Source organism: Vulpes lagopus, chromosome 6 (assembly GCF_018345385.1).
Source record: "Vulpes lagopus strain Blue_001 chromosome 6, ASM1834538v1, whole genome shotgun sequence".
NCBI lineage: Eukaryota > Metazoa > Chordata > Mammalia > Carnivora > Canidae > Vulpes > Vulpes lagopus.
In genome coordinates this window covers 34,486,183-34,511,155 of record NC_054829.1, presented here as the reverse complement: position 1 = coordinate 34,511,155, position 24,973 = coordinate 34,486,183, and the positions used below count along the sequence as shown (strand labels likewise).

The 24,973-nt window shown below is 36.7% G+C and overlaps 1 protein-coding gene across 2 annotated transcripts in view; it reads left to right on the top strand.

Annotated features, from left to right (window-relative positions):
* The window catches only part of ZBTB1 (zinc finger and BTB domain containing 1), a 28,204-nt gene extending 8,536 nt beyond the window's left edge, over positions 1–19,668 (top strand). The window contains exons 2-3 of one of the 2 annotated variants that reach the window (XM_041758651.1): positions 8,926–10,838; positions 17,801–19,668. In XM_041758651.1, coding sequence (XP_041614585.1) covers positions 8,944–10,838; positions 17,801–17,837 — 1,932 coding nt within the window. In that variant the 5' untranslated portion in view covers positions 8,926–8,943 and the 3' untranslated portion in view covers positions 17,838–19,668. Of the gene's footprint in view, positions 1–8,925 lie in introns of both variants that reach the window. The other variant, XM_041758650.1, reaches the window with a different exon arrangement.
* Positions 19,669–24,973: the final 5,305 nt, after the last annotated feature.

Sequence of the window (24,973 nt, the reverse complement as noted above, 5' to 3'; positions counted from 1 at the left end):
AACCCTTGCCAATCTGAACAGGTTCTGTATTTCAGCAAAACATGGTTGATGCAGAGGAGAAAGACAGGCAGCTGTTTCTGTACTTGGGGGCTGCAGGATAGTAGGAAGAGCACTAGACCAGGATTGAGGAGCCCAGGGCCTTTGCTGTCAGCCACTAAAACTGGAAGTGACTTTGAGCATGTCTCTGAATCTCATAGGACCTCAGTTTGTTGTCTCACCTATAAAGCATCAGGTTGAACTTGACCACTTTGTAAGATGCTATAAACTATGATCATGATGATATTAATACTTAAGGAAAATTGTATTATGCTTGACTGAAAAGGCAAGAAGAAATTGTCTCTAAATTACATAAGAACCCTGTGAGGGGTATAATTCTCCATGTTTTACAGATGAGAAAAGTGGGTTTAGAGAGGTAAAGATGTTTAATCATAGCTGAATAGGGTTAGCTATGGTTAGTAGGGCTGGTATCCAAATCTATTGGTGCCTGCTTCCAGGGCTCTTTTTAAGACTTTGATTTAGCAAGCATGCATCAAGTGCCAGCTATGTGGGCAGTGAGTGCTAGGCACTTGGGGGCACAAAGGCCTTTTAAGCCTCATCTTTACCCTTTGGAGGTCAGTGAGGTAGGCATTGCTGTGTGGTACCTCTGTTGGTGCAAATGATAAAAGTCATGCTGTAGCACTGTTAGGACTAATGTAAAGCTACATTAAGCATTTTAAAAGATTTTAGAGTGTGAGCATAGAAGTGACTCACCATTTATAGCATTGTTTCTATGGGAATATGTGTTTCAAGTTCCAAATAACTAACTTAAAAATAAAGTTTTGGAACAGAACCCAATTATAATTTCAGAACTTCCTGTGCTAAGTACTGAATTTACAGTCTAATAGCCAGCCAGAATATCTGTTCAAAAAAATGACTAAGATTTTCTAACCTTGATTGTGTCTGTCATTTAAGTGCCTTGAAGTAAAACCTTTTATCTTTAGGAGCATCTACAAAACTGATTCTTCCTGGAACTTTCAAGGAGAAAACCTAAGGAACTTAATTAATTAAGCTTAGGCATTGGCACATATGCTCTGGAAAATGATATTCTAGGAAAGAATTTCACCAGAGTGACCTTATTTTTATAGGTGACAAAATCTCTAAGGCCATGATCTTAGGCTCAAGAGTCATATTGCTTGTGTTCTAATCCCACCAAGTCCTCTGTGGCCCTACAGAAGTTACGTAACATTGCATACCAATACACATTTTAATTGTTTTTTTTTTTTTTAATTTTTATTTATCTATGATAGTCATACAGAGAGAGAGAGAGAGAGAGAGGCAGAGACACAGGCAGAGGGAGAAGCAGGCTCCATGCACCGGGAGCCCGACGTGGGACCCGATCCCGGGTCTCCAGGATCGCGCCCTGGGCCAAAGGCAGGCGCCAAACCGCTGCGCCACCCAGGGATCCCCCAATACACATTTTATATATATATATATATATATACACACACACACACACGTATATAAATATATGTATGTATATGCACGTGCGCGCACACACACACACACACACCTGCTTAGACTAGAGCCTGACCATGGATAGTAAGACTTAACAAGTGTTGGCTATTCCCATTATCATATTAAAATTGTCATTTGCTCTACCTTTATAGCCTCCATCTACCAGTCCAGTAAGGCATATCTGCTTTCCCTCCCATTACATTTTCATGCTTTTGTTTATGCTGTGTACCCCTCTCTAATTCTTTACCTACATACTTACACAGATACCTGAAATGCCTTTCCCCTGCTGTTTTTCTCTATCCTACTCATTCACCAAGGCTTTACCCAAATCCTACATCCTTCCTAAAGCCTACTCTTCTAGTACAATCATGCTTCCCCCCCCAACTCTTGCTGAACTTTATTCAGTATAATTTAGTACTTAATTATTCTCAAATTGTTTCTTGGTTTAAAATTTAATCCCTCATATGTAATTAGCTCCATGTTTACCATCCTTCTTTACCCTCTACTTCAATACTTTATGCAGTATTAGGAATATTGTAGATGTTCAACACATGCTGATACTCTGATTTATTAACATTAGAGAATCCTTTCATTTCACTTCAGGCTTTTTAAAAGGATAGTCTATAACCCTCAAATTAAATCTATATCTATCTATATATCTCCAATCATATAAGACAGAAATAGGTATGAAAAAATGAATCTATATTCATACATAAATGACCTCTGAGATCCAGAGTTAATTGTTAGTAGTTCAGGGATTGGGGAGCTAAATTGAAAGTCTAATAGGAGGTTCTCCTGCAGATTCACTGAGGCTATGCAAATTATCCCCAGGGGAGCCTCCTTGGTCTAGGGCACACATTAAAAAGAGATTTGCTTTACAGAAGGAGTCACTTCAAAATCACTGTAAGTTACTTACTACTTCATTCAGTTTATATGCTTATTTATAGACCCTTCAATTATCATTTGAGGCAGACGCAAAAGAAACTTTGAGCAAAATTGTTTGTTCCAATTTAAGATATTTAGTGATGAAGGAAAAGTATTTCTGATACCTTACTATTGTCAGTGAGAAATTTATCGAAATAGGGGATCCCTGGGTGGCGCAGCGGTTTGGCGCCTGCCTTTGGCCCAGGGCGCGATCCTGGAGACCCGGGATCAAATCCCACGTCGGGCTCCCGGTGCATGGAGCCTGCTTCTCCCTCTGCCTGTGTCTCTGCCTCTCTCTCTCTGTCTGTGACTATCATAAATAAAAATAAAATAAAAAATAAAATAAAATAAAAAAAAAGAAATTTATCGAAATAGCTTACATGGTATAATTTAGGGAACATGTCTGTTGAGTAAGACTAGATGCACCTATACAGATAAAGCAACATTACAGTTAGATTTCATTCTTTTTTAAGATTTTATTTATTTATTCATAAGAGACAGAGAGAGAGGCAGAGACACAGGCAGAGGGAGAAGAAGCAGGCTCCCAGTAGGGAGCCCAATGTGGGACTCAATCCCAGGACCCCAGGATCACAACCTGAGCTGAAGGCAGACGCTCAACCACTGAGCCACCCAGGTACCCCTACAGATCGATTTCAGATGTGAGTAGTCACTTCTGCAAGAGCAGCCAGGCAAAATTACCCTGTATTAAGGACTCATGCTCAAGAGCGTCCTTGCTGAGCGTTCCTTGGAGAAGGGCACATTACATAGTACCAAGTGGTTGGTACACACCTTCGTGGTCAGAAGTCCTCATCCTGTAGTCCTAATACCCATTTCACCACAGCTAACTATCCCCTTGATACACTGTTTAACAGTCTTAGATCTTTACCCTTCTATGAAATAAGAACCAGATTAGATCTAAACTCTAAAAATCCATAGGTATCTAAATTAATATTCTTAATGTGCTTGGCAGCTGGTTTTGAATGAGATGAAACTTTCAAACTAAAAGTTAAAAAGTTCATTGTAAAATATTTTGCATCACCTAATTCCTCTCTCTTCCTGGAGAACTGCATGCATACAGACCCTAGTACTCTCAGCTTCGGATCACATTTGAAGTCCTGCTCTCAGCTGCAGCCTTTGACCTCTAGCTGTAATAAACTTGTTCCACCAGTGATACAGCTAGTAACACAAAGCAATCACAGATTTCAGTTATAAAGACAAGAATAGCTAAACTCTCTTGCACTGTTGGTGGGAATGCAAACTGTTGCAGCCACTGTTGGAAACAGTATGGAGTTTCCTCAGAAAGTTAAAAACAGAACTGTCCTACAATCCAGCAACTGCACTTTTGGGTATTTACTCAAAGAATACAAAATACTAATTCAGAGGGATACGTGCACCCCTATGATTATAGCAGCATTGCTTATGATGCCAAGATATGGAAGCAGCTCAAGTATCCACCTATTGATAAATGGATAAAGAAGATGTGGTATTTATGCACAATGGAATATTGTTCAGCCATAATAAAGAATGAAATGTTGCCATTTGCAACAACATGGATAAGAGTGAGTATAATGCTAAGCAAAGTAAATCAGAGAAAGACAAATAACATTTGATTCTATTCATATGTGGAATTTAAAACAAAACAAAACAGGGATCCCTGGGTGGCACAGCGGTTTAGCGCCTGCCTTTGGCCCAGGGCGCGATCCTGGATACCCAGGATCGAGTCCCATGTCGGGCTCCCAGTGCACGGAGCCTGCTTCTCCCTCTGCCTATGTCTCTGCCTCTCTCTCTCTCTCTGACTATCATAAATAAATAAAAAAAAATTTAAAAACAAAACAAAACAAATGAGCACAGAGAAACAGGCAAATCAAAAAACAGACTCTTAACCAGGGGAGGTAGTTTAGGGGGTAGGTGAAATAGGTAATGGAGATTAAGGAGGGCACTTGTGATGAGCACCCAGTGTCGTATGCAAGCGTTGAATCACTAAATTGCACACCTGAAACTAGTATAACACTGTATATTAACTTTATTGGGATTAAAATAAAAACTTAAAAAATAAAAACAGCTAGAATATATAATATAAAACCCTTTTATTTAAAACGTTTGCAAGGTTTAATATAAAGTTAAGTATTTTTGGTAGAATTATTATCAAAAAATTGAGAGAACTTTGGAATTTGAAATTGTTTTTAATAAGTGAATGAATTTTTAAAATTTTAATGCAAAAATTATCCTTAAGAGATAACAAGTTAAAAGTCTCATGGGAATTTAGATCCCTCACCCCCGATTCCATGCCCTACTTTTTTTTTCTATTTTGGGGGGGCTTTATTTATTTTGTGTTATTAGACCTTCTCTGAGCTTTTTTTAGTGTGGTGTAACAAGAACAAAGTTGTTGATACTAGGGACGCCTGGGTGGCTTAGGGGTTGAGCGTCTCCTTTGGCTCAGGGCGCAATCCCACATCCCGAGATTGCGTCCTGCATCAGTTCCCTGCACGGAGTCTGCTTCTCCCTCTATGTCTCTGCCTCTGTCTTTCATGAATAAATAAAATCTTAAAAAAAAAAAAGTTACTCTACCTTAAAAAGTTTTACTGGAACGTGGCCATTAGCATGTTCCAGTAATGACACTGATGAAATTACAATTGTATGTCAGCCTAGAAGCTGTAGTGGTAGCATGAATTTTGTTCAGCCTCAAGCTCTGAGGGGAAGGTAGGGATATAGAGAGACATCTGAAGACAGTGGGATTTGTACCCATGCCTTTCTGACCCAAAGCCCTTTGTTCTCTCCACCGGAGCATGATGCCGTCTTCCATAGAGTAGGTACTTTACCGAATACATATTGAATGAAGTCACTAATCTAAAGTCAAGTTTCTCCTCAGTGATGTGTCCTCAAGATGACAAAATACCTGTGCTATTGCCAATTCTCAGTACTTTAGCGTCTGACGCCCCGGAGCACTCAATGCATATTTGTTGCATTAAAAAATGTGCATTAAAATGCAGTTGCTCCTCTTGTTTTCATGTTTTATGTTAACATAGAATGTATTTCTACTTTTTCTTTTTACTTTTATTTACTTTTATATTTTTTAAATTTAAATTCAATTTGCCAGAGCGCCTGGATGGTTCAGTGGTTGAGCGTCGCCTTTAGCTCAGGGCATGATCCTGGAGTCCCGGGATCGAGTTCCACGTCTGGCTCCCTGCATGGAGCCTGGGTTCTCCCTCTGCCTGTGTCTCTGCCTCTCTCTCACGAATAAATAAAAATCTTAAAAAAAATAAATTCTATTTGCCAACATATAGTGTAACACCCAGTGTTCATCCCATCAAGTATCCTCCTCATTGTATTTTTACTAACTTAATTGTGGCTGTAGCTGTAGAGGTGCCTGTCATTTTGGTGGTGTATATAGTTGCACCTGTTTTTTGGTTGCTGGCTATAAAACTGCTTTCCATTTAGATTAGAAGAGTTCTTGTTATTATCTTAAGCATAGGAGATTTAAAGTCTTGGGATGCATGGGTGGCTCAATGGTTGAGCGTCTGCCTTTGGCTCAGGGCCTGATCTTGGAGTTCTGGGATTGAGTCCCACATTGGGCTCCCTGTATGGAGCCTGCTTCTCCCTCTGCCTGTATCTGCCTCTCTCTGTGTCTCTCATGAAAAAAATAAAAATCTTTTAAAAAATAAAAACTAAAACCTGAAAGTCTTTACAGATTTAACTGCTGGCATTCCTATTACTGGACTCTGGAAGGAAATTTTAAGGTTATCTAGTCAAACTTAGCTCCTGATGCTTAAATAAGCATAATCATCACCACAACTGCCAAGTTTTACTTACATTTTCACATGTCAATAATTGTGTACATTTTATACATTGTTTCTATGAATCCTCATGTTTGAAATGTTATTTGACATTTTATTCTCCTCACTTTGACAGTTCAGGAAACTTGGGAGTCAGTGAAGATAAATGTTACCAAAGGTAGCACGGTCAGATTGGAACTTGAGTCTCTCTGTGTTCTCTTCTTTGTATCATACTGTCCTCAATGACATCTCATCCGTCTTCCAGGTTGGGCATCCACTGTCCTTTCAAAAGAGTTTGTTTTATTTTTTAACAATTCTTACTAAATTTTTTTTGAGATAACATCTATCATTTTGCCTCTATTATCAAGATTCTCTCTGAATCCCATAAATGAATATAGAGCTAGAAATCTCATTCTATTTAAAATGGGTTTGGGGTCCACATTTGTGTGTATGTGTTTTTTTTTTTTCCCCTTTTGAGTAAGGTTGTGTTGTTTTGATTCACTTTATATAATTGTAATTGTTACATAATTTCATATCCTTTGTTTATTTTTTTTTCCTTTGTTTATTTATTTGACTTTCCATCCTGGAAACTTGACTCATTTTCTTCTGCAGTCTTCATTCATAAATTTAATTTTTAAAGGCCACAGGACAGTGAATTTTAGGTAGTGGATTTACCTTGGTTTACTTACAACCCCTTACCAGGCATTTCAAATGATAAATAACATACTGATGAATATCCTTGTCCATATATTGCTTCTTGTATTTACATACTGAGCATGCTTCCTCATTGCGTACAGACATCTGATTTACAGAAAGTTGAATAGGTGGAAAGATTCTACTTATTTGACATGCTTGATCTGGCTTACAAAAAAGGTATAGTGGTTGCAATTTTAAGAAGGCAGAAGGTCTCATTATAAAGCCACTTTCCTTTCACTAGAAGAGGCACATCCCTGGCTATGCAACTGTCATCAGGCAGGACGAACAGGAAGAACAGGAAGGAGGTGGTAGGGTGGGTCTTCAGGTAGTGGAGAAAGGGTATGTGATCCACAGATGATCTGTGACAAACAAGTGGAAATAAGCTGTAGATACCTCTTAATTATCACTGCAGGGATTGAAGGGTTTGGGGACTGAAGATTGAACATTTCTCTGAACAGCTTGTTAAATGTTCTTTTTATGCTTGTGTAGGAACTTGTTTTTAAGTAGAAGATTCTGATTATGTATACAGATTAAAAATTGAGGCTAAAATTGGATCTTTAGTTGTTTTTTTTTTTTTAAGATTTTTATGTATTTATTCATGAGAGACGAGAGAGAGGCAGGCTCCATGCTGGAGCCTGATGCGGGACTCGATCCTGGAACCCCGGGACCACACCCTGAGCTGAAGGCAGATGCCCAACTGCTAAGCCACCCAGGCATTCCTTATTTTAGTTTTATAATGTAATGAATAGGGCTTCTAGTACTTTTAATGTTTTCCTCTCCCTCTTTTACCAAAAGTCAACTCGCTACACTAATAAAATTTATAGTGTCTACCGTATGTTAAATGAAGAAAACTAGCAGAAAGGTATATATAGGATGATATCATTTAGGTATTTAAAAAAAAAAAAAAACCCTACAGAAAACACAGCAAGAGAAAAAACTGTGTGCATTGGAACATAGTAGCTATTCAATATCTGTTGACTCTGTGTGGAGACATAAAAACAGATGTGAAGATATGCAATCCAGAGTGTTTGGAGAGGTTACCTCTGGGAAGAGGTACATGACTTAAGGTGTATTTTTATTCTATTTACTTATATATTTGAATTCTTTGCAATGAGCACATGTTACTTTGTATACTTTTTTAACAATTAAAAAATGAAGAAAAAATTACCATTTGATAGACACCTCTGTACCTAACGAATCCACTGCTTTGTTACACCCTAAAGTGCATGCCCAGAGATGTAAGACAGATATTCTGACCCTCCAGATTTATTGCTTCTCCAATAATCAAGAGAAAAGCATTGATTAAACCTATTTGCTTGTTGCCATTTCCATAGACTCTCATGAGCATTTTTAATAGAATGTTTTCTATGGAAATTTTCAAACTACAAAAATAGAATTATACCTGTCTCCAGCCTCCATAGTTATCAACACATGGCCAATCTTGTATCACCTATAGCCCCTACACCCACCTCACTGGATTATTTTCTAGTATACTTTAGATTCTATCATTTCATCTCTAAATGTCAGTATGTGTATTTAAAAGATAGGGACTCTTTTAACACAACCAAAATACACTCACCACGCTTTAAAAATGAGCAATAGTTCCTTAATATCAATTATGTGAGAAGTTTTTAAAACTGTGCAATTTGGTTAAACTTTCATTTTAAGTTGCTATTTTATTTACTGTCGCTGTTTATATCCTTCAAGTACTCTCATTTAAACTTTTTCCTTTCACATTTAGCATACATTTTCCCCCATAGAGTTGCGATGAAACCAAAATAATGGTTTTTGCTTTGAATACCTTAGCTTGTGTTTCTTAAAATCAAAATGAGAAGCTTGAATAATGGTTGGGTTTTCTCCATCTTCACACCTAGAAAATGATTCAGGTGTATATTATTGAGTTTTGCTACATGAGAATAAAAGGTACTTATACCTTTATTGTACTACCAAAGCCACACAAATCCTAAAGTATAATCAAAATGATTCAAGTGCTTTTCTAAAGATACCTTGTCTGACTTTAATATTTCTCTCCACATAGGTCTCTAATTAATTGAAGATGGCAAAGCCCAGCCACAGCAGCTACGTTCTTCAGCAGCTAAACAACCAAAGGGAGTGGGGTTTCCTCTGTGACTGCTGTATTGCAATCGATGACATTTACTTTCAAGCACACAAAGCAGTTCTGGCTGCCTGTAGCTCCTATTTCAGAATGTTTTTCATGAACCATCAGCACAGTACTGCACAACTGAATCTCAGCAACATGAAAATTAGTGCCGAGTGTTTTGATCTCATTTTGCAATTTATGTATTTAGGAAAAATTATGACTGCGCCCTCCAGTTTTGAGCAATTTAAAGTGGCAATGAACTACCTGCAGCTGTACAATGTTCCTGACTGCTTAGAAGACATACAGGATGCAGACTGTTCTAGTTCAAAATGTTCGTCTTCTGCTTCTAGCAAACAGAACAGCAAAATGATATTTGGGGTAAGAATGTATGAAGACACAGTGGCTAGAAATGGCAGTGAAGCCAATAGGTGGTGTGCAGAGCCAAGTTCAACAGTAAATACACCACACAATAGAGAGCCTGATGAAGAGTCTTTACAATTAGGCAATTTCCCCGAACCACTATTTGATGTATGTAAAAAAAGTTCTGTGTCCAAATTATCTACTCCAAAAGAACGTGTGTCACGGCGCTTTGGACGGAGTTTTACCTGTGACAGTTGTGGATTTGGCTTTAGCTGTGAAAAATTATTGGATGAGCATGTGCTAACCTGTACTAACAGACATTCATACCAAAACACAAGATCCTACCATAGAATAGTCGATATTAGAGATGGAAAAGATGGAAGTATCAAGGCTGAATTTGGTGAAAAGGAATCTTCCAAAGCATTTTCTACACAGACAGACAAATACAGAGGAGACACGAGCCAGGCTGCTGATGACTCGACTTCAACCACTGGAAGCAGAAAAAGCACCATGGAGTCTGAAGTAGCCAGTGAAGAGAAAAGCAGAGCTGCTGACAGGAAAAGAATCATCATCAAGATGGAGCCAGAAGATATTCCTACAGACGAACTAAAAGACTTTAACATTATTAAAGTTACTGATAAAGACTGTAATGAATCCACGGACAACGATGAATTAGAAGATGAACCTGAAGAGCCATTTTATAGATACTATGTTGAAGAAGATATTGGTATTAAGAAAAGTGGTAGGAAAACGCTAAAACCTCGGATGTCAATAAGTGCTGATGAAAGAGGTGGCTTAGAAAATATGAGGCCCCCTAACAACAGCAGTCCAGTACAAGAGGATACCGAAAATGCATCTTGTGAGCTGTGTGGGCTCACAATAACTGAGGAGGACCTGTCATCTCATTACTTAGCCAAACACATTGAAAATATCTGTGCATGTGGGAAATGTGGACAGATCCTTGTTAAGGGTAGGCAGCTTCAGGAACATGCACAAAGATGTGGAGAACCCCAAGATCTGACCATGAACGGGTTAGGAAATACGGAGGAGAAGATGGACATGGAAGAGAATCCTGATGAGCAGTCAGAAATAAGAGATATGTTTGTTGAAATGTTGGATGACTTTAGGGACAATCATTTCCAGATAAACAGTATCCAAAAAAAGCAGTTATTTAAACATTCTGCCTGTCCTTTTCGATGTCCTAATTGTGGCCAGCGGTTTGAAACCGAAAATCTAGTGGTTGAACATATGTCTAGCTGTCTGGACCAGGATGTGTTTAAGAGTGCCATCATGGAAGAAAATGAGAGAGATCACAGACGAAAGCATTTTTGTAATCTGTGTGGAAAAGGATTTTATCAGCGGTGTCACTTAAGAGAACACTATACTGTTCATACTAAGGAAAAACAGTTTGTTTGTCAGACATGTGGAAAGCAGTTTTTAAGAGAACGTCAGTTGCGACTGCACAATGATATGCACAAAGGCATGGCCAGGTATGTCTGTTCCATTTGTGATCAAGGAAACTTCAGAAAACATGACCATGTACGGCATATGATTTCTCATTTATCTGCTGGTGAGACTATATGCCAGGTCTGCTTTCAGATATTCCCAAATAATGAACAGTTGGAACAGCACATGGATGTTCATCTGTATACATGTGGAATATGTGGAGCAAAATTTAATTTGAGGAAAGATATGAGATCACATTATAATGCCAAGCATTTGAAAAGAACATAAGTGATTTTCTACTGTACTAATGTTTAGTTGATAGCAGACAAAACACCAAAGCAAAGGATATGCGCTATTTAGAAATTGATTTTATAAGATGAATTGTTGGGAAAAAATTTCAAGGCCCTTTTACCTTTAATATTTTTGTTTAGGATCTTAAGTATCTACATTTTAGGTGTTATTAAATGTTTATCATTTTTGTTATTAATAGAATTCTTTGATTTTTAGTTTGTCTTAGCTATGATTAAAATTACTTTTCAATGTAGAGTACAAGTGGTTGTTACCCCTTCAATGACTATTAAACTTTAGTTTTTTTTATCATAAGGTGATGACTTTACTATTTCTATGTGGGTTTTTTTTTTTTAAGGTTATCCTGTGAAACTTTAAATCCAATATCAGTGGCCATTCGTGTTTATTTAACAAACTTTTTAAAAGTAATTAGCTCTTTGAAACTATCTCATTTAGCCTTTTTTTTTTTTAAGTTGAACAGTGATTTAGCCACTGTTTATTCCCCTTTCTTATCAATGAAATTCATATTCTTAAATTGACATGCTTATTAGGCAGGTTAGGTGCATTGACTCTAAACTTGGAAGGCTGACATGGGCTCAAACTTGGCCTAAAAAGATTGATGGACCTAAGGAAATTCCTATAAATGAATATTTCCTATAATTGATAAAATATTATCATTTAATAATCACATTTAAAACTTATATTAAGTGTAAAACCCAATGACCTTACCCCACTTGAGAAATTAGTGGGGACAAGTCATTTTGTTTTGTGATATTAAATTTAACTATGATAGTTAATTAAAAAGACATATCTTGTATTCATTTAAAATAATTTAAAATATTCTGATTTCTAAAGTGTGTTAGTTTATCAATTATTTTTGTTTATAAATAGACTTTAATAGCTCTCTAGGAATATGACATCTAAAGGAAAATGATTTTTCACCTTTAAAATTACATACTTTTGGAACTTACTTTGAGACTTGAGAAAGCTGCCATGTATATTGATAAATCAAATAAAATAAAGAAATCAACTACAAATCTGGTTGTTCTATAAAAGTAGAGTGTGGAAAAAATGTCTTGTGTTTTATACTATCCTAAGATTTGGAGGAAATGTGTGTGGCAAATTGCAGTTTATCACCATGCTCTTATTTTTTTCTGTAAAGGACTACAAAATTTGAGGACTATAAAATAATCAGAGCATAGAAGTGGAAATAGTTGAACACTTTTTAGTCAAAGTAATATTGTTAGTTATTACTGACACGAGGTCTACATGATTCACATGTGAATTAAAACACTGGCAAAACTGACCCCACTAATAAACACATCTATTGAATAGAATACCTTTTAATGTGAATTACTTGCATTGTGATACCCTTCTCATAATGAAAGGGATTTTAAATAACATGTACTTAAAAGTATACTTTTGTAATTATCAACAGTAACTTAACATCGCTCTTTTTGTTTACATCGGATTTTTAAGATATGCAAGTGATATTTTTCTATACAATTTGCATAAGAGAACAAATTTCTAAGAGAATTGAGAGATATTTGACTAACACAGTTCTAGTTGAGAGAAAAGTAAGAGAGCACAGTGTGAGCTCAGAGATTTGTGGGGCTACCTTGTGGTATTACATAAGAACAGGAACAGTGCAGGAGGCATGTGGTATGAAAACAAAATAATGGGAAATAGAGATGGGGGAAATACACTAAAAGATAAAGAAGAAGTTAGGTGTTTTTTTAAAAAGCCACATAGCAGAAAAAGCAGGAAAATGATTCATCTTTGTCTTGGACACAGTAGTTTATCAAGGAATTCAATCTGAAATGAAACTTTAAATGAAATATATATACATTATTGATAGGAACCTGATAAAAGTGTAACAAACCCAGAAACCATCAGAGGCTTGTGTAAAGACAAGATAAACTCACTCCAAATTTCCAAACTATTTATATAGTTTAATGGACAGAATTTTTAGGAGGATCACTTTTTTACATGATCCTCATGAAAATTTATTGCAGTAGCTTCCCACCATTAAAGAACAGGGTTCTTTCTAAATACTACCATGCTGTAAAAAGGATTACCTCTTCCATTAGGAAAGGGGGGGATTAATTTAGCGTTTTCACATGTACTAACAGCCAACAATTAGCAAGTAAATATATAAACATTGAACATAATCTAACTTCACATAACTGAGATGTTTATGGTTTCACAAAGCCCCACCTTACCGTGTTGTCTCCTCCTAGTGTCATATGACACAGGACACCTTGTGTTTTTGTCTTGGAACTAGCTACAGGGCAGCACAGGGTTCTGTTACATGTAATGTACAAGTTTTCCTTATTAAGGCAGAGAGTATATTGAAAGGCTACTTGCCTCTTAAGGGGAATGAAAATGTCTGACGCCTCTCTCTCCAACCCAGTTCCCTCTGATTTCCCTCTGCTGGGGTTACAGAGCTGTAACTCCTTGTTACTGTGTCTAGCCCTTGTGGAAGCTGCCTTCTCCTCCTGTCTTTATGTAATTTGGCTCCAAATCCAAAAAATGAAAGGAAAAACTAGACACATATGTGGCATCTTGTGTCTTACAGTCTTGCTTAAAGGGCCTGTTGTTCTCCAGCAAGAAATCCTGGAGAAATGGAGTCAGAGCCTAACAAGCTTGTCACCAGTTACAGTGAGACTCAGATGTTTATAATTATTTAGTAAACAGGACTCAAAAATCTCAGATTAATAAAACACAATGAAGCAGTAGTGGAGTAAGACTTAAAAATTTGTCTTAATCTCTCCCATATTTTTAAAGTAAAAATATTCAGAGAAATGACTCTCAGGCATAAAATGATACACAGCTAATGTTTAATGTATGAAGCTTGAATATAGACAAAACATAGAAGGAAGAACGTAAGTATTCCAGGGGCTAGTCATAAAACTAAAAGAAAAGGACAGACTTCGCTAGGGCAGTCAGAGCATCAGTTAAAAGGAAAAACAATAGACTGACGTGAAAAAAAATCATTGATTTAAGTACTGAAGTTGAGAACAAAAATATGAAAAAGATGTAAAAGCTGAATAAAAAATAAACATTTGGAATTGTCTATGTGAGGGCAGAGATTAAAGTAATTTGATAGGTTAAAGTAATACTGATACTTTGAGACAATTATAGCTATAAAATGCCTAAAAAACAATTGTTGTCAACATGCCAAGGATATGCTTAAATACTTGAGATGATATGCCAACTTCTATATTCTAAAAAAGTAGGAAGAGAGGCTGGGTGGTGGTTGGCAACTTTCTCCCTGGTTAAACAATACTTCTTCCTCTACAACCTTAAAGAACTTCCATATTTAATAGATCTCTGGAAAATCCCCCCCAGGAACCAGTTTAATAGTTAAAATGTCATTGTTACCAAAATGGTAAATTAGTACCAAGCAAAAGAAAGACCTGAATGTGTATGTGTACACATTGTTCAGAATAAAGAAATTTGGTGTATTCCTTAATTTTTAATGGGCTTTAGCAGTTAAAATTTTTTGTTGTTTGCCATTAATCTACTTAATCAGTTCCTCATCTTTCCTCTCCTGCCCCACCTCCTGGCATTTATCATGCTTTTCGGTGATAAATACTAGTGTCCTATAGGCACCCTAACATTAACAATGCCTAGGACTTCAGGGTGCCAAAAAGCTCTGTGGGGACATATCCTTGGGGAAGGCCCGCCATCTCCTTAATACTTGAGCTGTATCAAACGGGGTGACAGTATGCTTTCCAGTGAACTGAAGCAAGTAGGAGTTCTTTGGGGTGTAAGAGCCCGAAGCTGCAGCCCAGATTTGGAAGCCTGTGACCCATCCATCCTAGAGCTCTCAATGAGTAATCCAGGTATCCCTTTAGTGTTCTTTATGCTCTGCTAAGTGCTTTGTGTATACAATTTTACTTAAACCTCACAGCTCTATGAGGTAAGTATTATCCTAATTTTCCGGATGGGGCACTGAGGGAGTATTTTTCCTAAGATCACACAGAAATTTAACATTAGAGCTGGAATTTGAACCTAGACCTGATTTCTATGTGCCTGTACTTACCCGCTAAGCCACATACCTCACCTACCAAGAGGTACAATGAAGGGCCTTTTCAGTCTAGAACACATGTGATAAACCTGTTGAAACTCTGTGCTCCATGTTCATCATCTGATCTGCTGTGCCTGGTAAGGTAGTGGGTATCTAATATATGAACATGTTGGATAATGTGAAAATGTATCAGTTGGAAACAAAACTTATTATTTGAATGGGTCATTCAGAATGATGTTTTAGAAATACTAAATATTGACGTGTTTTAATTTTCCTTTATTTAAACCTTTAGTGGTATTATCAGCCATTTTGGAGGGCCCATTGTTTAAGTACTCAATTAAAAATTAATTTGAATTCAACTTCTCTATTTCTACCTCTGTGACTTTTTTCCCTCCTGTTTTCCCTCTTCCTGACCTTTATATTTTACTCTCCAGCCAGTCACCATTTTAATGATTGTGCGACTGATAAGTTCGATAATTCAAATCATTTGAAAAGATTCCCAAGAAAAATCAGGACCCCAGAATAACAAATTTCCTCTTTTTTTGTCTTAACAGATGATATGGATAAGAAAATTTTCATTTCTTTGGCTAAAAAAACAAAACAAAATCCCTAATTGCCATATTGTGATTGATCTGCTTAAAGTTTATAGACTAATCTAAATTTGTCTAAAAACAAAAGTTGGTTATTCTAGCTTTGTAATTCAATTTACCAAAAATACTTTGTGTTAACTCATAAAGACAGTCTTATAAAAGAAATGAAAGATAATTTCAGGAAACGACAGCTGTTTATACACCCTAACCTACCAGCAAACTAAAAAATGAACATTTAATGCTTTAAGTGAAACAATCCCCCTCCCAATCTAATCTGACTTGAACTTTATGCATCTATTACCTGATGTCTAAAACCTATGATAGATTTTACTACTACTATATTAAGTCCACTACTCTAATGGTCTTTCTACCATCTGCCAAATGTTACTCTTTAAGTGAAGAGAAAAATAAGATAGTGAAGACTCCACAGATGATGTCTATAATCACTTAGGTGGCCTACTTTCATTGCCTTCTGTCAAACTCAAGGACCTATTACTTGGTAACGTATCAGTAGAGTCTCCTACTAAAACCAGATGAAATTTAGCTACTTATAAATTTATCTGCTGGCAAAAGGCAAAGATGCAAGGATTTAAAATGCGAAGATATTTGTGTATTGGTAAATATGAATTTTAACTAAATGACAATAACATGTAAACTCATGCTAATTTTGAACCAAGAACTCTTACATGTTTATATTCATATGCTTAGTTGACTTCAGCATTAAGAAGTTTCAATCCTATATGTTTCCTCATATTTAGGAGAACCAAATCGTTGAAGACCATTGGTATGACAGTTGTTCATCCTTCCTACCACAATCCACCACAGATCACTAGGGGGCAGGAAGCCATTATAATTTCTCATTATTTTATTCATTTACTGACAAAAAAGATGGTGTAAAAGCTGCAAGCCAGTACTTGGCTCTGAACTGAAAATATCAATATCACTAATCACCATTTCAATAAGGTGGCACAGGAAACTCTAGGGCCAAAGGATGACAAATATGTAAAAGACATTTCCTTTCAGAATTAGGAATATTAACAATTTTATGTGAGAAAATTTGCATAACCCTCTATACTTATCTATTTGATGAGAAAGGAATACACTCAGGTAAACAGCCTGTGAAGCCCCCAATTAAGCTTTGAAAGTTACTATGTTTTTTTTTTGTACTTAAATCAATTGCTTGTGTCAGAATCAGCAGAGCTCATTTTTAGATGACAGAAATATAATTCTGTCCAGATTAGAGAAGTCATTTTTTCTTTCAAATGCTTATGCATTCCCTGATGTGAGATAAAATATTTTAAAAAACACTCTCTCTTAAAAAAAAAAAATAGGGCAAAGTATTGTATAAAAAATAATTCTACCCAGAATCACTGGGGCAGTTTAGGAGCATTATGAACTTAAGAATTTGCAGGAAAGCTCCTTGGGGTGTGTGTATGTGTGTACTCTATTTTCATTTGCAGAGTGTACAACATTTAATATTTGAAGAAAACAATGTTAGCTTGATGGTTGAAGGCACTCAGTAAAAACGTGAACTTTTAAATTTGTTGGACCTACCTTTCAACCAGAGATTTGACATTAACACATTGGAAGTACATTGTGGGGCATCTGCCTGGTGCAGTTGGTAGAGCATTCGGCACTTGATCTCAGGCTCATGAGTTCCAGCCCCATCTTGGGTGTAGAGGTCATTTAAGCAAATTTTTAAAAAAGTTAAAGTACACTGTAAAATTATTTGAAGGAAGACACTTCTTAACTGCTTCCTTCCTACTTTCCTCTACCTGGCTGACCTATCTTTTCATGTTGCATGTGTCCTACCCATTCTAGCTTGAATCAATAAGAAGGTATCCCTATATTTGAAGAATTAGTACTAAGAACACCTTATATTTGATGGGTACAATGAGTTACATTAAGGAAGAAATTAAATAAATTTAAGTCCCAGGAACTATGCTTTTGTTCCCATTTTTTGTTGTAGTAATATTGTGCTGGCCTGGTGCCAAGCGCCATGAAATTCTGACCTAAGAATTATGTTGTATCTTATAGAGCCGTCGTCAACTTGTAATATTATTTTTCTTGAGTTTTGTCTTTTTCTGTGTGGCAGTGGTGAAATAGGGCCTTCTAAACCTCTGGAGAAGTGAGATCTGAATTTGGAGAGGACATGGGGAAGAATCAATCTTCAACAGATAATCTTTAAGTCCAGACCCAGGAATATCAGATCTGAAGTGACACCATCTTTTCTGTCTTCCTGCCAAACATCAATCCCAAAAGTTCCAGTTTCAAGGATCCAAGAAAACTCAGTAAAGATCACTTTGGAATCACTTTGCTGTGACAAAATTGATTCACGCTGACTCTCCTAGTATTTGTGGAAAATCTGCTAAAGAAAAGTAACTAGACTATTCATATGACATCAGTGGTTAAAGCTACACTAAAATGAAACTTTATATGCTAATATAATTATCTTCCATGGTCCCTTCTAAAATAAAGGGCTTGCTAGGTTCCTATAAATATATTATAAAGAGATAATAACATATCTGTTTAAACACATATAATCCTAAACTTAAAATAATCTGAATCACAGTTTACATATTAAGAAATGTAGTTAGACAATTAAAGTACACCCAAAAATCTGTAGTTTAGAGTATAAATAAAAAGATGTGGGTACAGAGAAAAAGAATGTGATACCAATATTTTAACAAGGAAAGATAATCTAGTTATTTCTCATTGTAATGTAACATTTGTCCTTCCTCCTTTTTCACTGTATATACCAGTCAAAAACTTGATTATTAATATTAATGAAGTTCCCTGTTAATCCTGTTAACCTGAAGGAAAAACAAGTGGTTATTAATTACTTCAATAGTCATAGATTTTCATAAATCACAGACAACAAAAAGAATGCATCTTAACAGACATTATTTTCTTCTGAACTTAGTAATAAAATAGAATGAGTTTCTGTTAAATATTTATTCTCAGTATTAACGTATAATACCATTATTTCTCAGCTTTCAAATTTCAAGATAAAATTCAACTAAGTATTGAGTGAAACAATGATTGCTGTTTTTTAAAAAAACCTTTCAATAGGAAATGAAATGTTTGGTGAGATTTTTAACTTGGCTCCAAATACTTTGTTTTATATATATGCTCATAAACACATTTCTTAACCATATGAATCTTATAGCCATATCATTTCCTTATATACTTGAATACACTTGTAGTTTTACTTTTGGTTAACTCTCTAATTCATTATTACTATTATTATTTTGTTTCTTATGCAGTATTATGATGTTATATATTTTCAGAAATGCTTATTTTGTTTTTATGCCTGTTTCTTCAAATGTTTTAATGAGTGACACAATGAAATCTAACTTAGACTATAACATAATAGTATATACGGAAGTAAAGTCATTTAAAATCTCTAGCTATAAAGTGGGATGATAACTTGAATATTCATTCTACTAATCAGACTAACAAAAAATTAGATAAAGTTAGTTAGAATGTGATAATGGGTATAGAAACCTGAAGGGAGAAGAGAAATCCACCAAAGACTTCAAATTCATATGAATTCACTTGCTTCGGGAGAAATAAGGTTAGAAAAGTGTTAAATTCTAAAAACAAAAACAAAAAAACTATGGTTTATCTCTTGGGAAGCATATAAAACTGCAGACTTCTAACAAGTAGGAAACAAACAAAATAAAAGAGTATCAATCTTGCCAGACCAATATCGTAGAGATTCAGCAAATAATTTCTGACTGATAGTAGATTCAGAAACAAAATATGGCTTAAATTTTGACTGTACTAAATTACAAATGTAATGAATTACATTATAAGTGATATAAATGCATTCTATAATGTGATTATTTTCTGTGTATCAGTATAAAATGGAGTTACTGAGTTACATGGTAAATTTGTTACATTTTTTCAATCCATTGCTTTGACCTAATAAAATGTCCTCCTCTATGTTCAGAAGTTAAACTGTCTGTATAATTGCTTTTATTTATACTGTAGTTTTTTCAACCTGGCTCTTTTACAAAATTATTTGTCTGAAAAGTTATCAACTCCTTCCATTCTCTAATACCAAAATAACAAAATTTCTGATACAGCTAATTTTGATGTTCCTGAGCAGCTTAAGAAGTACACAAACAGGGATGCCTGGATGATTCAGTAGTTAAGCATTCAATTCTTGATCTCAGCTCTGGTTTTGATCTCAGGTTTTGAGTTCAAGCCTCTGTCTTGGGCTCCACACTGGGGTGTGGAGCCTATTTAAAAATAAGAAAAAAATTTTTTTTAAGTGTACAAAAGGGATGCCTGGGTGGCTCAGTGGTTGAGCATCTGCCTTTGGCTCAGGGCATGATCCTGTGGTCCTGGATTGTGTTCCACATCGGGCTCCCTGCATGGAGCCTGCTTCCCCTCTGCCTCTGTCTCTGCCTCTCTCTCTGTGTTTTTCATGAATAAATAAATAAAATCTTTAAAAAATAAATTAATTAAAATAAAAAATAAAAAGTACACAAAACAAATTAACTAAAATTCCTATTGCCAAATCCTCATTTCTTTTATATAGAATGAGTGGAAAAGTACCACCTCATGGCAAACACAGGTGGCAACACATTGATTAGGTTTCCTTATAATATAAAAAGAAATAATTTACTAGAAAATCCACTGATACAACAATTCTTTCAGAGGGTTAATTTTCAAAATAACAATTTCTTCTGAGAAATAACTTCCTTCTCAATATAATCCATTTTGCTTATTTTCAAGTTTAAAGTTTAATATGCTGCCCTCCTTACCAGGTGATCAGCAAAGAGTATTCTCTTCCTTTCAGTACAGTCCTCAAAGACAGTTGAGGTAATTGCCCAGAATTTAGTAAGTATTAACACTTACAACCATATTGGATCTGTTAGATTGTTCCACAAGAGTCTATCCTCAAAGTTAGCACTGTACAAAACTGAAAGACAAGCACAATTAATATTGTTTTCACAGATTCACTTCTCTTCTAGAAAAGCCTCTCTCCTGGGCTCAGGTCTTAGCCTTCCATACCTTGTCCTACTGCAGGCCACTCTGAAACTACAATTTTCAAAGACTGAGATTTTTAAGACTAAAAGAAACGATGGTGAAATTTCTCCTGTACTGACAGGTGATTGGGGAAATAGTGTGGAACATGGAACAGGGTACTTCCAAAGAATATAGGATGGCAGTATTTACAGATATCTTAAATAACTACTTCAACTCCAGTTTGCTCACAGGTCCTCAATTACAGGCTGCTACTACTCACTCGTTATCTTCAGGACTTTACTTCCTCAAAACAATCCACAACCTTTTTGTTTTGTTTTTGTTGTCAATCCACAACCTTTATAAAGGTTGTAGGAATTGAGAGTTTTTCTTTTTCATCCACAACCTTTATAAAGGGTAAGAATTGAGAGGATTCCAGAAAATCCATAAATTTTTTTCCCCTGGTAATTCTGGAAAAATTTATTCTTACTCATTCTCCTTGGACAGGCTTGACTGCCCAGGCATGTAGTTCTTAGACTTCATCTTACTCATCTTTGTATCTCTAGTACAAGTATTTTCAGATGCGAGTTTGTTTCAACCTTTGATCTCTGCAGTATTATTTAATACAGAGAGACAAGAGGTAGAGAATTTTCCTCTTATACAGGAAAAATTTTTTTGGTTAAATAATGTGCCTCAGGCCACTCTTAATAAAACACTGAGCTAGTGAATCACTACTGTGTTCCAGGTACTCTTCTGGGTGCTGGGGGTTAATTAGACGACTTCACATATGTTAAAGCTCTTATTTTTTCCAGACTGTGTGAAATTTCAGTCTTTGGATTTTAAAAATATTATGAAACACCCTAGTATTCATAATTTACCAAAGAGATTTCCCTTGTTCAAAATCAGTAGTAATTTCTATGTAAATAGTAGATTAGCAAACTTTGTTTCAATTGAATGTTAATAGTCAAGCTTTAAAAATCACTGTAGGGATGCCTGGGGGGGCTCAGTGGTTGAGCCTGCTTTTTCGTCTACGTCTCTCCCTCTCTCTCTCATGAATAAATAAATATTTAAAAAATAATAAAAATCATTGTAAAAGTCCAATAAAATTTAGAAAAATTACTGATAATCCTACCATCTAGAGATAATCCATTTTTTTGATCCATTTTTAATATATGTAAGATTATTATACATATCAAATAAGATACAAAAGTCCTTAATATTATTATATGTCCACTTAATTATACCAGGAACTTTTCCTGTGTCATTAAAAATTCTTGTACATGATGTTATGGTTACATAATTCATCACAGGAATGTATTATATTATACCTTATGTATAATACATTTTCTTATTGCCAGATATTTAAACCATTTCTCTTTTTTTTTTAACCATTTCCCTTTTATTACTGTTATTATAAATAATATACCTGTATGTTCTATTATGTCCTTAGGATGAATCACACAAAGAGTAATGCTAAATGAAGGGCATGATCAAATTTTGCCGCCCAGAAAGACTGTACTAACTTATATTCCCACCAGTAGCATTTACCTGTTTTGCTGCACCATTGCTGGCATTGATGAATATTATTTGATCATAAAGTTGCTAATTTAATCATTTTGATGAGCTGTTTTTTCAATGAATTATGAGCCACAATCATAAAAAAAAAAAACAATTTAAAAAAATCAATACAAATAAGAGGCAACAGAAAAATTCCAAGAATGGTCAGTATATGACAATGTTCTAGGGCTGCAAATGTTTATTTCTTACAAAATCAAAATGCAGACATCGTCTTTTTGGGAAAAACTCAGATGCCATTTAAAGTATAATACAAAAAAAAAAAAAAAAAAGTAGAGGCACCTGGCTGGTTCAGTCAGTAGAGAAGCAGGGGACTCTTGATCTCAAGGTCCTGAGTTCAAGCCCCAGGTTTAGAGTAGAGTTTACTTAAAAAAAAAAAAAAAAAGGTATAAAACATCAATTTACTAGGTAAAAAGAGCAGAAAAAAAAACATATAACTAATGAAAATGCAGATAAAACTGCTATTGTGATTTCAGGAAGCAGTGTTAAAGATGAATGTAGTGGTTAGACTGCAAGATTTAGTTGTAATAAGTATGCATTTAGTACATAGTGACCATACATACCTCTTCCTTCTGAAGTTGTAATTTTAGTGTTGGTAAGAACTAACATGTTTGCTTTTTTGCAATCTTGCTTTGCTTGAAGTAAATGTGTGAGGGCGGTCTGAATACAGGAGATCTGGAAAGTTTCTCCCCGTTTTTCTACTTTCACAGTTGTAGCTGAGACCTGTCTCTAAATCACACTGTATCATCAGTTCTACAAAGAATTTGTATTGCTCTCCAGCCTGCTAATCCCGGATTCCCCTTTTAACAACATAAAAAGTAAAAATTTCCAAGAATAAATCAAAGGATCTGTACTCACAAGTTAAGACTTTAGTAGAAACTTTTCGGTTTTATTTTTGTTTCCCTAAAATTTTCTTTTAAAACGTTTCCTAGGGGGATCCCTGGGTGGCTCAGCGGTTTGGCGCCTGCTTTTGGCCCAGGGCACGATCCTGGAGTCCCTCATTGTGCTCCGGGCATGGAGCCTGCTTTTCCCTCTGCCTGTGTGTCTCTGCCTCCGCCTCTGTCTCTCTCTCTCTCTGTGTCTATCATAAATAAATAAATCTTAAAAAAAAAAAAAAAAGGTTTCCTAGTCCAAAATTTTTTTCTTTAACTTCTCTCATAGAATAAGAGATGGAAATTGTGGTTAAAACCAACACCATCTAATCAATGAGATTAACAAATTAATAGCAAATGTGTTTTTAAAAATGACATGGAAATGACATACACAACTAGATAAAAGAAATCTCATTGATCTGATTGTACAGGATTCTGTCAACATTACTTTTTTGGTCACAGATAGCTTTGTGCGTTCCTTGCAAAGAAAAAACTTTTCTCCAGCTGGCTCACACAAGTCTGATAATGGGCCATAGGTTACTAGCTTCCTTCAAAAGATGGTTTCCCCCTCCCATAGCCTCGGGAAAAGAATCATGACACCTAGAGCTCACCTGTAGAGACTATTTTTTGCTTGTGTCCTCCTGTGGTGACACCAAACTTCTGCACAGAACTCGCATGTGCCTCACTACACACTGCCCTCATCCACAGAAAGAATGTCTCTCCTCCCCTCTTGGCTGGCGCACGTGGGCCATCAGTTCCAGGGAGCTTTCACCAACAGGCCCTCCCCTGACTGGATGGTCCCCTGCTTTGTGTTCCCACAGCACTTCTCTCAAATTACGTTTTATCTTTTTATTAGAGTCTTAACCTCATAAAACCTGACCGTCTCATGTGTCTTTTTACGCTCAACATAATAGGTACCTAGTAAAGCTCCTTGAGGGAATGCCTCCAGCTTTCCCCCACAACGTGAAGTGTCATCGCTGCGTCTGTCACAGCAATTTTGTGGTGGTTTTCCTTCAGGAGTCCGGACACAGGGGTCGGCTTCTACCTTCCATCAGCTGGTGCCAGGCCGTACTCCCGGATCCATTCTCCTTTTCCTCTGAAACATAATAATAGAATGAGTTATATGCTCTTTTTTCATCTGCCTACTCTGAGGGTTTGTGTCTTCCCCTAGCTCCATTCAGCATAGCTGAGGAGAACCGCGTCATTCGGTTGAGCTCGGTCATGAAACGCTACTTGGGTCACACGCGCTGGCGCGCGAGCTCAGGGTGGGGCAGAGTCGTGCGGGGCGGTGAGCCTGGGTGATTCTCACGGGGCTTCGACCGGCGCGTTTTAATGAACTTCTAGATTTTTCCAGTGGCGAATAAGGTGCTTGAAACGGAAAATAAAAGCAGTGGAGCGGGCAGGGAGACGGAGCCAGGAAGCTTCGAGTGTCAGGCCGAGCAGGGAAAATGGAGAGCGGGGTGCAGGAAGTTTAAACCCCGGGAGGGCGACGCGCAGCCGCTCCCGGGTCTGCAGTGTTGCAGGCCGCCCGCGCGGTCAGGAAAACCGCGCTCCCCGGGGCTCCTGTGGACCCCGCCCGCCAGGCAGCTTTCATCCAGCGCTCACACCCACGGAGACGCCGCGAAGCACGCCCAGTAAACTCCCAGGAGGCCGACCTCCCGGCCCAGGAACTTCAAAGCCCCCGCCCGGGAGGGAGCGGCCCTCACGCGCAGACCACGCCAACTCCCGGTCCCTGCCGTTGGAAGGGCGCGGGAGGAAGAAGGAAAAAAAAAAAGCTGGCTCTAGCCCTATTTCCTCGGAGCAGCCAACTCTGCAAGGACTGCCCCGCCCCCGCGTGCTACAGC